Source organism: Pelecanus crispus, chromosome 5, assembly GCF_030463565.1.
Source record: "Pelecanus crispus isolate bPelCri1 chromosome 5, bPelCri1.pri, whole genome shotgun sequence".
In the NCBI taxonomy this organism is placed as follows: domain Eukaryota; kingdom Metazoa; phylum Chordata; class Aves; order Pelecaniformes; family Pelecanidae; genus Pelecanus; species Pelecanus crispus.
Window position 1 is genome coordinate 66752073 of NC_134647.1, and position 14189 is coordinate 66766261.

The 14189-nt window shown below is 44.3% G+C and overlaps 1 protein-coding gene across 1 annotated transcript; it reads right to left on the bottom strand.

The window, feature by feature from the left end:
• Window positions 1–6144: 6144 nt before the first annotated feature.
• DMRTB1 (DMRT like family B with proline rich C-terminal 1) lies at window positions 6145–13594 on the bottom strand. The gene is made up of 4 exons (XM_009485922.2): window positions 13186–13594; window positions 11272–11504; window positions 9483–9627; window positions 6145–6251 (listed from the first exon to the last, which is right to left on the bottom strand). The coding sequence occupies exons 1-4, from the start codon at window positions 13592–13594 to the stop codon at window positions 6145–6147; spliced, it is 894 nt and encodes a 297-aa protein (XP_009484197.2).
• Between the last annotated feature and the right edge of the window lie 595 nt (window positions 13595–14189).

Here is a 14189-nt window from a genome sequence, read left to right on the forward strand (position 1 = left end):
AGCAGCAGCCCAGACCCACCACGAAGTCGTCATTTGCACTCTACTCCCCCACCCACGCAACGCACTGAGGAATTTCACACCACGTGTGACTACCGCAGCAGGAAAACTGCAACAGAACTGCGACCTCAAACCGAGGGCGTTTGCGTGTTAGATCCACGTCAGTAAATGAACATTTCAGGACGCCCCGGGCTGAGGAGGGGAACCCACCGCGCTCACCGCCGCCTCACGACGCCAACCGCCTCCCCGCGCGCGCGAGGCTCGGGGGCTGGGGCGCGCGGGCCGGCCGCGCGCCGCCCCCCAACGGCCGGCCGGGGCCCGCCGCCCTGCCAGTTCTGCCGCAGCGCTCGGCCCGCGCCGCCCATCAGCGGCCGCTCGTGACGGGCCAGTCCCGCCCGTCCCCCTTCCCTCCGCCCGCCCCACCTGCTCCGCTTAACCCGTGAGCGCGGCGAGCGCGGGCTGCTGTGAGGGAGCGGGGTGCCGCCGGGGAGAGGTGCTCGTCCCGCTCCCTCATAGCCCGGTGCCCTGAGACCACTCAGGGGTAGGCTGAGGGGGCGCTTCGGTGCGGCCCCCCGGGGCTGAGGGGAGCCGGAGGTGGCGGGGAGGGCGACCAGGGGCATCCCAATCGTGCTGCCTGGGCTCCTGGTCACCGTCTTACCACAGACGGGAGTGCGGGGGTCAGGTTGTGCCTCTCACGGTGGGAAGATGCCTTCTTTCTTTCACAGCCTCTGAAGTATACGTTTGCTAAGGTGTCCTGGTAGCACCTTGCTCTTCAAAAACAAAGTTGTGGGTATCTCCCACTATGTGACTGCAACCATTGGACCTTTCTGGATGCTGATGACAGACAGGTGGCTTTTTCCTCCATAAGCCACTTCCAAACCTACAAGGAAACATGAGTCCAGGTTCTGATTTTCCATCTTCCTCTACAGTATTCCCTTTGAGTATGCCAGGTGCTTTGCTTCTTTAGATGAAAATTATTTTGTTATTTCTCCACTTTTTTTAAAAGTTTGTTCTTCCGATTCATTTGTATGCCATCATTGCACTGGCCATGAAAAAACGCCATAAAGTGTTTTCAGAAAAACAAAACATCCCTGCAGACTTGGTCAGTAAGGCAAGTAAACTAAGCAGGTATAGCCTCTGCAGATCTCTCTACAAAAATGGACAGCTTTGGGGAATGGGATTACTAGCCTTGTGCATGCCTTCGGAAGGACAGGCAGAAAGATGGCCAAAGTGCTTAGAGATGTTTAAAAACAAGTATGTAATCCCAGGAGTGAGGAACATCAGAAGTGAACCATTTCACAACATGAAAATGAGGAAGGGAATGTAAAAAATGAACTATCTGCAGGTACACGAGACTTTCAAATTGCTTGAATATGAGTGTGTGTTTACTGTTGGAAGAGCATGAGAAACAGTCGATTTGCACCTTGATCAAAAGAACACATTTCTTAATGGAAAACAGAGCCTGCTGTGAAAAACTAGGAAGGTTCTCCCAGGGAACTATGCATATGACTGTTATTTAAACCACATTTTCTAAAAGGAAATGTTTTGTATTTGTTCTAGCTTATGTGGCCCGGACACTTTTGAGTAGATTGTACCAGTAAGACTATAAATCCCTGACAGTAATTAGTAAATGAAACCAGAAATGCCTCCACTAAAGACAGTTGCGTAAAATAAAAGTGAAAACAGTGTGAGATCACAAGTGGCCCATCATTAGATCCATAGGGGATCACCCTATGAAGTCAGCAGCAAGGTTGGCACTAATGTTGCCCAGCTGAGGACAATATCGAAAGAGCCAGTGGGAAGGGCCAGCAAGGAGAAACAAGAGAAAAATGTTACCCAGTGTAAATAAAAGTAATACCAAAGCAAGCCTGCTGGTTTGGGTGGGGGCTTTTTCAGAAATGTTCTAGCCTAGCTCTTCAAGCCTTACTCATGTATGGTAAGACATACCTGTAAGGATACAGGTAAGTAAAATGCATACATGGGTGAATGGGCACATCACTGCCTGGTCATCTGTGGTGGATCTGGAGCTCTCTCAATGCCTGAGCTCCAATAAAACATGCAGTGGCACTCTGATTTCAGGAATAGATTCCACAAAGTCTTTCTTTACATTTGGATTTCTCCCTTACATTCTGGCAAGCTAAGTAGAGACATAACTCTGTGACTAATGCTAATGTTGCAGTAGTAAAATATTGGGCAAAAAATAGGAAAACCAGACTTACTTGCCCATAAGAATGATTTAATTAAAGTTTCCACTGTTCCAAAGTAGGTATGTTTCACATCATAAAGAATTTTTCTGTCATGAAAATTATTTTTTTAAGGGGAGGAAGAATTTTGTTTGCAGCAAGCTGACTTTACTGGTAGGCAATTAAATATTTCTTTGGATTGCTCTTCAAAATTAATTACTCATTGATGTGGAAAAAACAGCTATAGTCTTGCTGTGGATTCAGAGGTTTCCAACTGGGTTCATCTAATTCCAACAAGAAAAAGGAAAAAAAAGACCTAGAAAGAGTATTATAATGACTGTCATACGAAAACCTGCTTCGGTCCAGATGTAGAAGCGGATACCACAGAAATGTTAACATCTAGCAGTTTGCTGCAGGGCAATGACAAATGAATCTTACATATGTTTGCAGAATGGCCATATTACGTGATCCTTCTAGAATCCCTTGGGTTTGTTTTCCTTTTCCCAAAGCTCCTACAGAAAATGCAAATCTACAATAATCTGAGGTTTTGGACAGTGTCACAGACACCTCTGTAGAAAACTTGGATCCTAAACTTGCATACCTAACCAACGTTGTCAGCTCTGTACCCTCGCAAATAATTCCACTGAAAGTAATGAAATTAGTGGTGTGAGTAAACGTTAAAAGGACTGGTTCCTAATTTCAGGTTTTCTCCTTCAGTGTACAAACAAAGCTTGTTGCTCTGTGATGACCTAGGGGCTTGCAGTGAGGACAGAGGATTGACAGAAGTGTCAGGTGTTAGGAATCACATCTTCAGAAGTTCAGATCTGTAGCAAGGGAGTCAATCCTCAGAAATCAGAAAATAATATCGATGACAAATGCTATGTACAGAATTCCTACTGCAGTCAGTAGCAGCTTGCATGTAGAAAGTTTTCAGAAGCGGGTTTCACAGCTAACTTTCCTTTTTCTCCCCTCTCTCTCAATTTTATGAATTTGACCAAAGTCTGTGTGGCTTCAGCCTTAATAAAAACCAATAAAATTCTGGGATGATTTAGGCTGGAACAACCTCTGAGTGACTTGTCTAATCCAAATCATTCCATTTCAATCCAAATTTATTTCATTACCCCTAAGTCATTTATTTAAATAAATGGAGTCAGAAGAGATCACAGAGATTATTGGAAACATTGGTTGGCACTAAGTTTGGAATTAAAATGATTCACTTTGAAGTCCTTAAGTGCACAGTATGACAATACCAGTTGTCAAGGAACATTCTTTCCTTGGTTAAAAAGGACAAGCTGAGCATAAAATGGAAGAATGAAACCTTGAATTATCCACGAGATAATTCTTCCTGTCAGCTGGAGAGTTACTCACTTTAATTCTCTTACCAAGTCATTTACTTTTCCATGCAGAGATAGGTGCAAGAACTTAGGGACAAATTTCCTAAAATGTAAAAAACTGAAATGACACCAAACGAAGCTTGACTGATGATATGATTATACATATTGAACAGTATTGGCCTCACTACTGATGCCCTAGGAAACCCAATTGTAACTGTTCACCTATAAGACTTTAGACTGGGGTAGACGTCAGTCATTTCCTTACAGAAGGCAATCAGGCTGGTCAGACATCATTTGCCCCTGTCCCTGGTCACCTTCTTGTCCTTCATGTGTATGGAAATAGCAAGGTTTGGTAATGGGTTTGCATCTACTTTGCCACAGCTGTCATGATGTTCTAAAACTAAGTCATATCCCCCGTCAACCTTCTCCTCTCCAAACTGAAGACTCTATTTTTAGACTCCCCTTGTAAAGCAACTCCTCCATCTCCTTGTTCAGTTCAGTTGCCTTTCTCTTGCTTTTCTTTAAACTTGCTACATCCCTCTAGAGATGAACACTGGTCTGCAGCAATGCAGTGAGAGAGATCCTACCGGAGTGCCATACCATCATTCAAACAGCCAAAGTAAGGGCTTTGGTTCACACACCAATAGTTCAAAAAGATGGAGGAAAAGCAAAATAAGGAGTTTGGCTTGGCAATCTCGAAGCAGCCGCTGGCACAGCAAAACAGAGAAAACAGTACTGTATATGCAGTATATCTACAATGACTGTGCATTACAGTCAGTGAAATAGGCTGGAGTCCCTCTTGCTTTGAGATTTGAGGCGTAATACAACACCGAGTATGACTAGAAAAATATCTGTGGAGACTATTCAACTATGCATCTTGTACATTACTATTTCCTTAAATCATTATATTATATATATAAAAAAACAACCCTCCATCCACAGGTGAACCTGCTTTGTGGGTGCTGCTGGTATTTCTATTTGTAGATTATTTTATTTTGAAAAGAGCTTTGCTCTATCCAGACACCTTAAAGAAGTATCCAAATTTTCCCAAGCAGACAGCGGTTTTACGAGCAGGTTTGGGACGCTCCTGGGAGCAAAGATCCTGTTGTAGACCTAGTATATAACAAGTTGTACATCAGATTATTTGCTATACATACATGTGTTTTTCAGTTTTTCCTCTTGGCAGTTCTAAGGTTGCCACTTTCACTTTTGCCCCAAAACCCTGTGTGCTGGAAAGCATTCCAGCAGATCATCTACTGCAGTAAAAAAAAAAAAAATCCACTTAGTATAATTTCTTTACATCTTGCATTGAGCAAGGGATTATTAGTACAAGTAGCAGAAAAGAACAATGTTTATTTTATTGCGCTCACCTCTACAGCAGCAGTCAAGTTGTAGAAGAAAAATGCTGAAGCCTAAATCTCTCTCCAGACAAGTTTGTACACAGAGCTGTTCAGGGCAACATCTGACATTTGGCAAGAAAAATTATGTATCGATATGCAAGCCTCAAATCATCAAAACCATACCAACAATTTAATGTATCTTTTTTAATTATACAAAAGTCCCCCCCCAAATTATTCAAACATTAACAACTGATCCACTTAATACAAAACCAGTTCCTCTAGGCAAAACAGTAAAGGAACGTACCTTTCATTTTTAATTAAGCACTATCATTGAAAATTATCATATGTATGGATTTGACTAATTATTATTCTAAATGGTGTTTTGTCCTAGTTTCCTAGGCAATCTCTCCACACCTTTGCTATGCCACAGCGCACTTCCAATGCACATGTATAAAGCTGTCTACACAAGTCCTTTAGAAACAAATAGTACTGTTTAGTTTCAGCTGTACTGAGTTAAACAACATTGAAATTAGGTATAAACCATCAAGGACATTCAAAAACCTGAAGCCTGTGTGACATGAAGTGATTCCAAATCAGTCTCTCCCCAGCCTGAACAGAAGGTGCCTTAAAGGCAGTCCATCCAGAAAACAATGCAGAGGCACTGGATTTCAGCCTATATCAGACCTTTCTGTAAATTCCTCCCATGCCCTTCTTGACAAGCACCTACCGTTTCCTTACCCTGCTGAATCCAATGAATCATGTTCTAAGGCAGACAAGTAAATCAGCAACCCAAAGTGTCTTCCCATCCTCTCTCACTCAGTCTTCAGGCTCCACAACACTTAACTATTCCATAATATTCAGAACCAGGTTTCCCTTACAGCAAATTGATATACAAACAACACATTTTTGACTACTGTCATGAACATGAGAAGGCTACAGAACGTACATGGCTTGGAGACCTCACTCCAAGGTCAGGGAGCCATCTAACCTCAGCAAAGGAAACAAATTCAGAGTCATAATCATTTTCTGCTTCCACCTGCTTAAGGGGGAAGGGATTTACCATGGCTCTGGAAAACCTTTTTTAGGAACAAGGGCTTTAGAGTGCCAGGGAGGCAGAGCTGTGAGCCTGGTAGCTCTAACATGATCATAACATGCGGCAGGGGACTAATCCCCTCCTTCTAGCTGTTGTGACTGCTCAGTGACTAAGTGTCACTCTACACTCATATTAACTAACACTCTCCTCAGAAATTAAAATAGCACTGCCTGCTACTCAGCTCTTCTCCAGCCCATTTACTGTTTAGAATATACAGATTGGTCTCTGCTTGTTTCTTCTGGGGAAGAAGATGGTTGGCCAGGTTCATGAACCACCCCTGAATCCTGACTGTCAGCTTCAGCAGCTGAAATAAAAACGAAGAACAGAAAAAGTTCAGAGTTAAACACAAACAAACAAGCCAAAACCTCCAAACCCTGTATTTCAGTTTGCATGCTGGTATCAATCACATTTCCAGAGGTAAATTCTCAATGGAAAATGACTTGTCAATCCAGTTTGGTTTTCAACCCATTTAATTAAAGGTGCTTGACATCAAGAGCTGCAGCTCTCTGAACTGAGATACTGCACTTCAGACAGCAGTTGATTGTTTCAGCCATGCTTACAGAAATGTAGCAAGAGTGCTTCAAGATGGCAAGTGTTGAAGCTCCACTGGAATAGAAGTATGAGGCAGCATCTTTTGCCCACTTAACTGCAGTGAATCTATGCCATGCCTTTTTAACACTCCTGTGAATTCCCAAAGGCCTTGACAGACTAAATAGTTTTACTTCTTCAAGTCCAACTAGGGATTTTCATTTCATAAAGTATTTACTTGCCAATTTGCATGAAAAGCTCCCTCACTTCCTCACAGGCAACTTGGGGTTTTGTTTGTTTTTCTGTGGCTTGCTCTTTTAGAAAGCCAACAATCTGCAATCAGACTCTGTCCTCAGATGCTGTACTGGCTGTTTGACTGGACATACCTTGTGTTTATTTTGTCAAATCTCCATAACATTACTAGTCAATACTGCATGAAATTGTGTAACAACATGGCGTATACTTCACATCACCGTTGTAAACCTAACTGGCCTCAGTCATTCAACTGCAGTCAACTATTGACTCAGACCTTTCTGGCAGCAGCTTCTAGCCTTGGAAAATCTTCTTCAGACAGGACTTGTTTTTTTTTATTTGTCTTCATCTCAGATTCCCTTCGGGGCAGAGATTATTGACATTTCTCCTCAACAGCTGTCCCCTGCTAGAGTTTTCTATATCTATTTTACTGCAACAGTTTTGCCAGGAAGTCTATTTCACCTCAATTCTGGAGGTCTCTGGAGGAAGGATGTTCCCAAGTAGAACTGCAGGTTTGAGCCAGTTCCTTCCTTGGGAAAAAACCCATGATGCAATCCTAACACATCCCTATGCACTAAATGTTACAGCTTGTCTCTTTTTTCAAGCATCTTGAATACCAGAATCAAAGAATTATTAGTTTCAGTGTAGCTTCCCTCTACATCTGCATCTTCTGCTGGCAGGCTATTTTGTATATGACCTCATGCAGAAATATCCCCCCTCACTGGGTCACAATTGCAAATTCCTACATATCCTGGAGCACAAATGCTATGTAGTGGAATTAATTTATACTTTCTCCGTAATACTAAGAAAACTGGATTGTTCTCTGAGCAGCACAATGCATGACGCATTGTTTCCTATGGCTTTGTGCCTGGGTTGTGATTTCCCTAGTGTGTAAAGGGCTGAAGTCATTAGATGGCATTTTGCTCTCGGGGGGGGGGGGGGTGCTCTCATAACCTCCCTTCTCTATCCAGTTGCCCATTTTCATGACTGTTTGGCCAGTACAACCTCACTCTACCAATACAGGACTGGATTTCCTCTGTTTTCCTCACGCAATACTACTGCTTCTCTCCATGTCCCCAACGTTTGTCTGCTACTCCCAGTTCCTTCCCATTCCCACACACTCCAACAGAATAGCTGCAGCTCCCTATACAGGTTCTCCACCATTGCAGTATCCCCCAGATCTTTTGTCCCCTCCAAATCACAAAACTCATTAATCCTCACATACACTTTCTGGTTTGCCTGCCAGCCCTCAGTTTCCGCTCTTTGCCTCAAATTCAGCCCCTATTATTTCACCTCTAGCACATCCGTATCTCCTACATGCTGCATTAAAGTCCTAATGCCTTTGTCAGTATCTTAAAATAACTTTACATTTCTGTCATGTCTGTACACCCCTCACACTGCCATATTCTTCATATTCCCCTTGTCCACCACATCTCCTGCTTACTTTTCTTTGGCTTTCCAGCCAGACAAGAAGCAGGTATGCTCTGACTGCTCCAAAGATACATGCCCACTGCTGGGTGGACTGGCAGGCACTTGGTTGTTGGCCAAGGTACACACACATCAGTCAGGAATTGAATGCAAGCTGACAGCCAGCCAAACACCACGACATGGCTGCAAACAAACCATTTTGTGGGAGGCATCTGTTTCCCTTGCAGATCAATATTGTGTAGGCCTGTGATCACAACAGATACATTTGGCTGAAAATAACTAGTGGGTTGAAAAGTTATGAGAGGACTGACATTAACAGAAAATGGGACTGCACAAGCCTTATGTTGTTGAGAAACCAGGCCAAAAACCACCCAACTTGTATGTTGTCCCACATAACCACCATCAACATCTTTTTCAATTCAAATGAGGTAATTACACTCCTCTATTTCTCCCCCCTCTTACACAAGAGATTTGATTTTTCACTGGGTGATTATTGTAATCTGTTTCATAAACAGTCAGATTAACAATTTTTTATTCTCATGTTCGAGAAGAGAAATAAAATTCTATTTATTTATCTGCATTTTCAAAAAGAATTTAAAATCAAATTGGCTGTTCACTTATCCAGTGCTAGTGGTTAATTCTCTGAGCAGCTCTACCCTCTTGTGGTCACAGCTAGCTGCAGCCAAATGAAAAACTTGCAAATACAATCACAAATATGTCCACATGTAGGCACAATACATGAAAGAGACCTAAAAGAGAGGGGCACAACTTAACCTATGCCAGAAATTTTAAAACCTGTGAGATTCAATAAAACAACTTGAGATTTTGAAGATTCAATCTTTCATTTACAGCAATTAAAATGTAGGATTTTCAGATAAGCAAGAAATTTCATATTGTTCATGCTAAGGGTTAGTCTGCATTTTTTTTAGTATTTTGTCTAAATTGCAACAAAGCCAAATAATTTTTAAAATATGTCCCACAAACTAGCTACTTAGAAAAACATTTTGATTTTGAGAACATCAGCAGATCATATTCTGGAATGGCTCTGAGTCCTGGGGCCTCCAACATCTGTGTGAGATTGAGGTGCTTGTCAGCTGGACAGCCCAAGCATGTTGGGCTGCTTTCCCTAAGTCAGCCCTGCCTAGAGCTGTACAAGCTGGCAATCTGTCCTGGGAGTTCAGGATCTCAGTCCTAGCTCTATCACAATGATCTGTGAAATCCTGAAAACTAGCTAGAATCAGGGTCTCTTGAGGCTTCCACCTCTGTGGTTAGGTATTGAAACCAGGTTAAAACTGAATCTCCCAGGGCTCATCTCATACTTCCTTACCATGTCCTTCCTTGGTTGTTTCAGCCAACATGTTCAGTGAAAGGGGAGGTGGAATGTAATGAATCCCTGGCAGAAGACTTGGTGGGATGAAGTGAGGCAGAGGAGTATAGTATCCTTGATGGAATTCTCCACCTCCATCTGGAATCTGCGGAAACACATGAAGCAAAGCCTCTTCCATCTAAAGACTCTCCAGGACACATCTGCAGTATCAAACAATTTCTGTTTCAATTTTTACCTGTGAGTATTACATTTTTTGTCCATTTTGTGGCCATATGCTGCCACATCTCTGCACGTATTGGCACGTGCAAAGCCTGTGCATAGCGTAACATGCTGAAACTGAGAAGTAGCAGCTTCTCAGACCATGTCTCAGCTGAAACTGACCTTCTAAGTTCTTGTCTTCTGTTCTGGTATCTCATTAGAGCAGCTGGTTAAACCAGGAGCAGCTCACCTTCACCTCTGACCTGGTGCACTTGCCACTGACCAAGTCTGGAAGTCTTCATGCAACACAGAGGCAACCTAGGAAAATGCTCCTTGCCACCACCTCCCTTGCTAGTTATGGATTCTCCCCTGAGCCCAGTGAAGTGAGTGGCTCTACCTGCACTGAAGAGCTGGTGTGCACCAGAGGGTGCCCCACAGCCCTGGTCTTCTGCGATCAGCAGACCTAATAGAGCATGATAAAACTCATTCCAAGTGCAAGGAGAGATTTCCATCCCTCAGAAACACTAGCATCAGAGAAACAGGAACATTTCTCTCTTGGATTTGGCCATGCACCGTGGTACAGATACGGCTTGTCAGATATCTTTCCATCTGTTTCAGGACAGTTAAAAATTAAGTTCAAAACCGCATATGGTGATGGTCTAGACAAGGCATTTCCCAACTTGTGCATATCCAGCCCACCAGGACTCAGACTGCCGCTAGCCACCCTCTTTCTCAATAACCCCTAAAATTTGACAGGGAATTTCTATGCAAGCATAATAAATCTGGTAGTCTTGAGGCAGAGCACTCTACCTCAGCATGAAATGATGAATTGTACTCAATGCAGACAAAATGGTGCATGGCAGCTGGAAATCTGATAATGTGCCCAACTGTGATACAAAAACTGGACACCACCTGTTTAAACCAACATGAGTGACAGCCCTGAAAGGAACTAGAAGTGCCCCCACACACCATTACAACTGACAGGCAATTTAGCATCTTGTTTTTTACCATGTCCGTGTGGTTTGAAGGTGTGGGCCCTATGATGCTAAACATTATTTTTCATCTGAAACTTCTGTTAACCACAACAATTTTCCACTGTTTTTGAGAAACCAAATGTCTCAAAACAGAAATATCCAACCATGCTGATTCACTTCCTTGTGGAAGCTAATTTTCCCCCGTTCTTCTTTGCAGATTGTGGTGCCTTGGCCAAGTTCTGACATTCTCCCTCCCCATTAGATTTGTCCTGCGTGGAAGAAGAGGAATCTCCCAATGCACATTCTGTGCCCTCTACGCTGGCACAACATGACCATATTAACTGCCATCATTCCAAAAGGCTGCTGCAGATGTTAGCAGGATGTATAAAACACCTCACAAAATCTGGCCCCTTGCAAGTGCAAGGGGTTTGCTCTTCTGGGTTCAGGTCAGACTATTAACATTACCATTTGCTAATGTTTTCTTCAGTGTAATATATCAAAATGCTGTGAAGTAACTGATAAACAGAGTAACTCTTCATGGGTACTTTGAAAGAAAGAAGACAGCAAAAAGTGAAGACAGCAGTATCTCCAGAGGCAATTAAAAGACCACTACTTACTGACACAGAAGCTGCATTCCCTGGCCCATAGTTGCTAGGAATGTGTCGGAAACCTCTCTGAAGTGATATCCCTGGAGGTGATGGTGCTCCCCTACAGCTTGACTGATTGATGGCAAATCCCATGGGAAATGGGTGGTAAGGATATACCCCAGAACACCCAGGGTACACTTTTGGAGGTTCTCTCTCCAGGTATTCTGGGTTGACCATGTATTCTGGAGGAAAAGCAGGGTGAGCTAGGAAACAATGAGAAAAGAACAAATAAAAGTATCTGTGTAATTCTATGGCGTTCAGTAGAAGTAGCTGCAGGACCAAATTTCACTCTCAGGCAGGAGAATCTGGCCCTTTGGTTCCATGCCTAGCTCCTTATGAATCTATTTTGTGATTTTTTAAGGAACTAAGGAAAGGTGCAGCAGATGATACTGTAATACAGAATGATCTGTGTTCTTTTCTGCCTTGTGCATTGTGAAGCTAGTCCTTAGTAAAGCACTAGCTGCAGAATCTTATTCTTTCAGTACATCAGCAACGGCAAAACAACTTACCTGAAGACTTTTAACTCTAGCAGAACTTAAAACAAAAATCTACAGAAATAATAGAGTTCTAACTTTAGTCTTATCTGTCACTTCTTAAGTTAATTTACAGACAAAGGCTCAGTTTTAGGGACATACATGGGTAATTTCAGATGAGGCAATCAGTTACTTTGGTTTTTATCTTGCATCTGGAATCTTATATGGCCTCTCTGAAGTCTTAAAAAAAGAGTGGTTATTTGAATACAAATAGGGTCTTTCTTGTCTGCACGTCCTCCTGTTGGTAGAGAAGTGGAAGAATTTGCTTCCAGAGTAGGTCGACTTCTGGAGTACTAGAATTACACTATTTGTCCCTAACCTTTTTTTAAATTGGTTAGCAGGTTAAAAATGCTATTAAGGGAAGGACCGACAGGCACATATACAGCTAGTGTCATCCATAAGCATCATTTTCTTAAGAAACAAAGCTAAAAAAAAGGGGGAACAGTTATTGACAAATTAGGCAAGTATTAGAGATGTCTGAAATGACTCTTTCCTCTGGGCTTCTCAGAACAGCATTTTGTCTTGCAGGCTGCCAACTCTCCAGAGGCTCAGACTAATGACTACTGCAGTCAGTAGGGATTTCCGTAAAATTACTATAGTAAATAGTAATAGTATGAAGTTACTATAATAAATAGTAATAAACTAGACAAGTCACATGAAAGACTCTATTAAAGGAAGCAATTTAAGAGGTGACAGACCATACAACTGTTCCACCTGCAAAATCTATGCTCTGCTCTTAAATACCAAATGCACTTTTACACCAAGCGATCCCAGCCAAGTTCAGTCTTTGCTACAGGAATTAAGGCCAAAAGGTCTCTTTCTTTTACAGTGCTGTCATAAAATGCTTGCTTCAGGCAACTGCAGCAGTAACTTCCCCATTTACCTGCCATCACTGAGTTTTTTAGCATTTTTGTTGCTGGAGGCTTGCGCCTGTGAATTTATAAGCAGCAAGACAGCACTCGGTGACACATGCACGAGCACCTGCAGCATACAGTGGTTCAGTTTGGTTTCCCTCCCAGACTAATTTCCCTCTCAGAGAAAAGCCACTTGCGTAAGCTTCAACTTTACAACAAGCGGTAAGGCTGAGCACATTGCTCCTGCTGCTGCAGAGCTGTGTGACCCACGTTGCAGACCCTGCAAAAGGGAAAATAAATGCAGGGTTGCACATTCAACACGCATGAGGAAGGAAAGAGGGAGAGACAGCAGAAATGGCTCTCCAGGGAGCTGGAGCCTGAGGAATCAGTGGGTGCAAAGTGCACAAGTGGCAGTGTTTGATGGGGGGGAAGAGGAGCATGAACGTGGAAGGAAAGATGGCAGGACAGGAGAAGAGTCTCTGGGGACAGGCCCTTACCGTAGTCCCAGAAAGGAGGGCCGCTGGGAGGTGGCGGTGGCGGCCCCCTGCATGCCATGCCTTTGCCGTTGCTGCCGGTAGGCTGCGTGCCCTTCATCCCCTCATGGCCGCTCTGCTCAGGGGCACCGGCCACTCCGGCAGCCACCCCAGGGCCTTCGCCCAGGGGAGTGGGCCCTGCGTCCGCCCCAGCCGGGGGGTCGGGCAGCTGCTGCCTCAGGGCCTTCTGGGCCGCCATGATCTTCTGGCGCTCAGTGATGAGGGCGCACTTCTCGCACAGGCAGAGCTTCCAGCGGCAGTGGCCAGCGTGGCCCTTCACCGGCACCACAAAGCCGTGGTTACGGCAGCGGGAGCACTTGGGGGTCCGCAGTGCTGCCTTTGCCACCACTGCTGTGGCCTCCTCTGAATCCATAACCCACCAGCCTTGGCTAACCACCCTGGCACGACTGGGCAGGTTCCTCAGGGCTTTTATATAGGGCATGGCCGCTGCCGCCCCAACATGTAGCAACCTGGGCAGGCGGGGCAGGAGAGCCCACGGCAGCGGGTGGGGAATGCCCCGCTCTGGGGAGCCTGGGCACAGGAGCCGCCTTGGGCCTGCAGGCCTCCCCTCCCTCAGCCAGGCACGGCTGTACCTGCCCGCCTCCCCCTGCCGTCCCCTGGTGCCGGCTGGAGCCAGACCTCGGCCATGGGGGCTGGAGGAAGAGAGAGAGCAGGGACTGCATCTGCAAGAGCAGGGCAAAACGTACTGCACGTTTTTGTACATTTCCCTGTGCTGGTGCATGCAAAGATGGGGAGTTTTGGACGGGCGGGGTGTGCATGGGTGAGAAATGCAGTGTCCCTTACAGTACTGCCTCAGGTGATAGTTTTCCCTTTTGGCACTTTAACAGCCACACTCACTTTCATACCTCTCATGCATTCGCTTTTAATATGCACAGGATTTCAGTTCCGTTTTGTTTCCAATTTGCAGCATGCTTCTCTTGATCAGGAGGAGTGACTGCTTCAGCAGA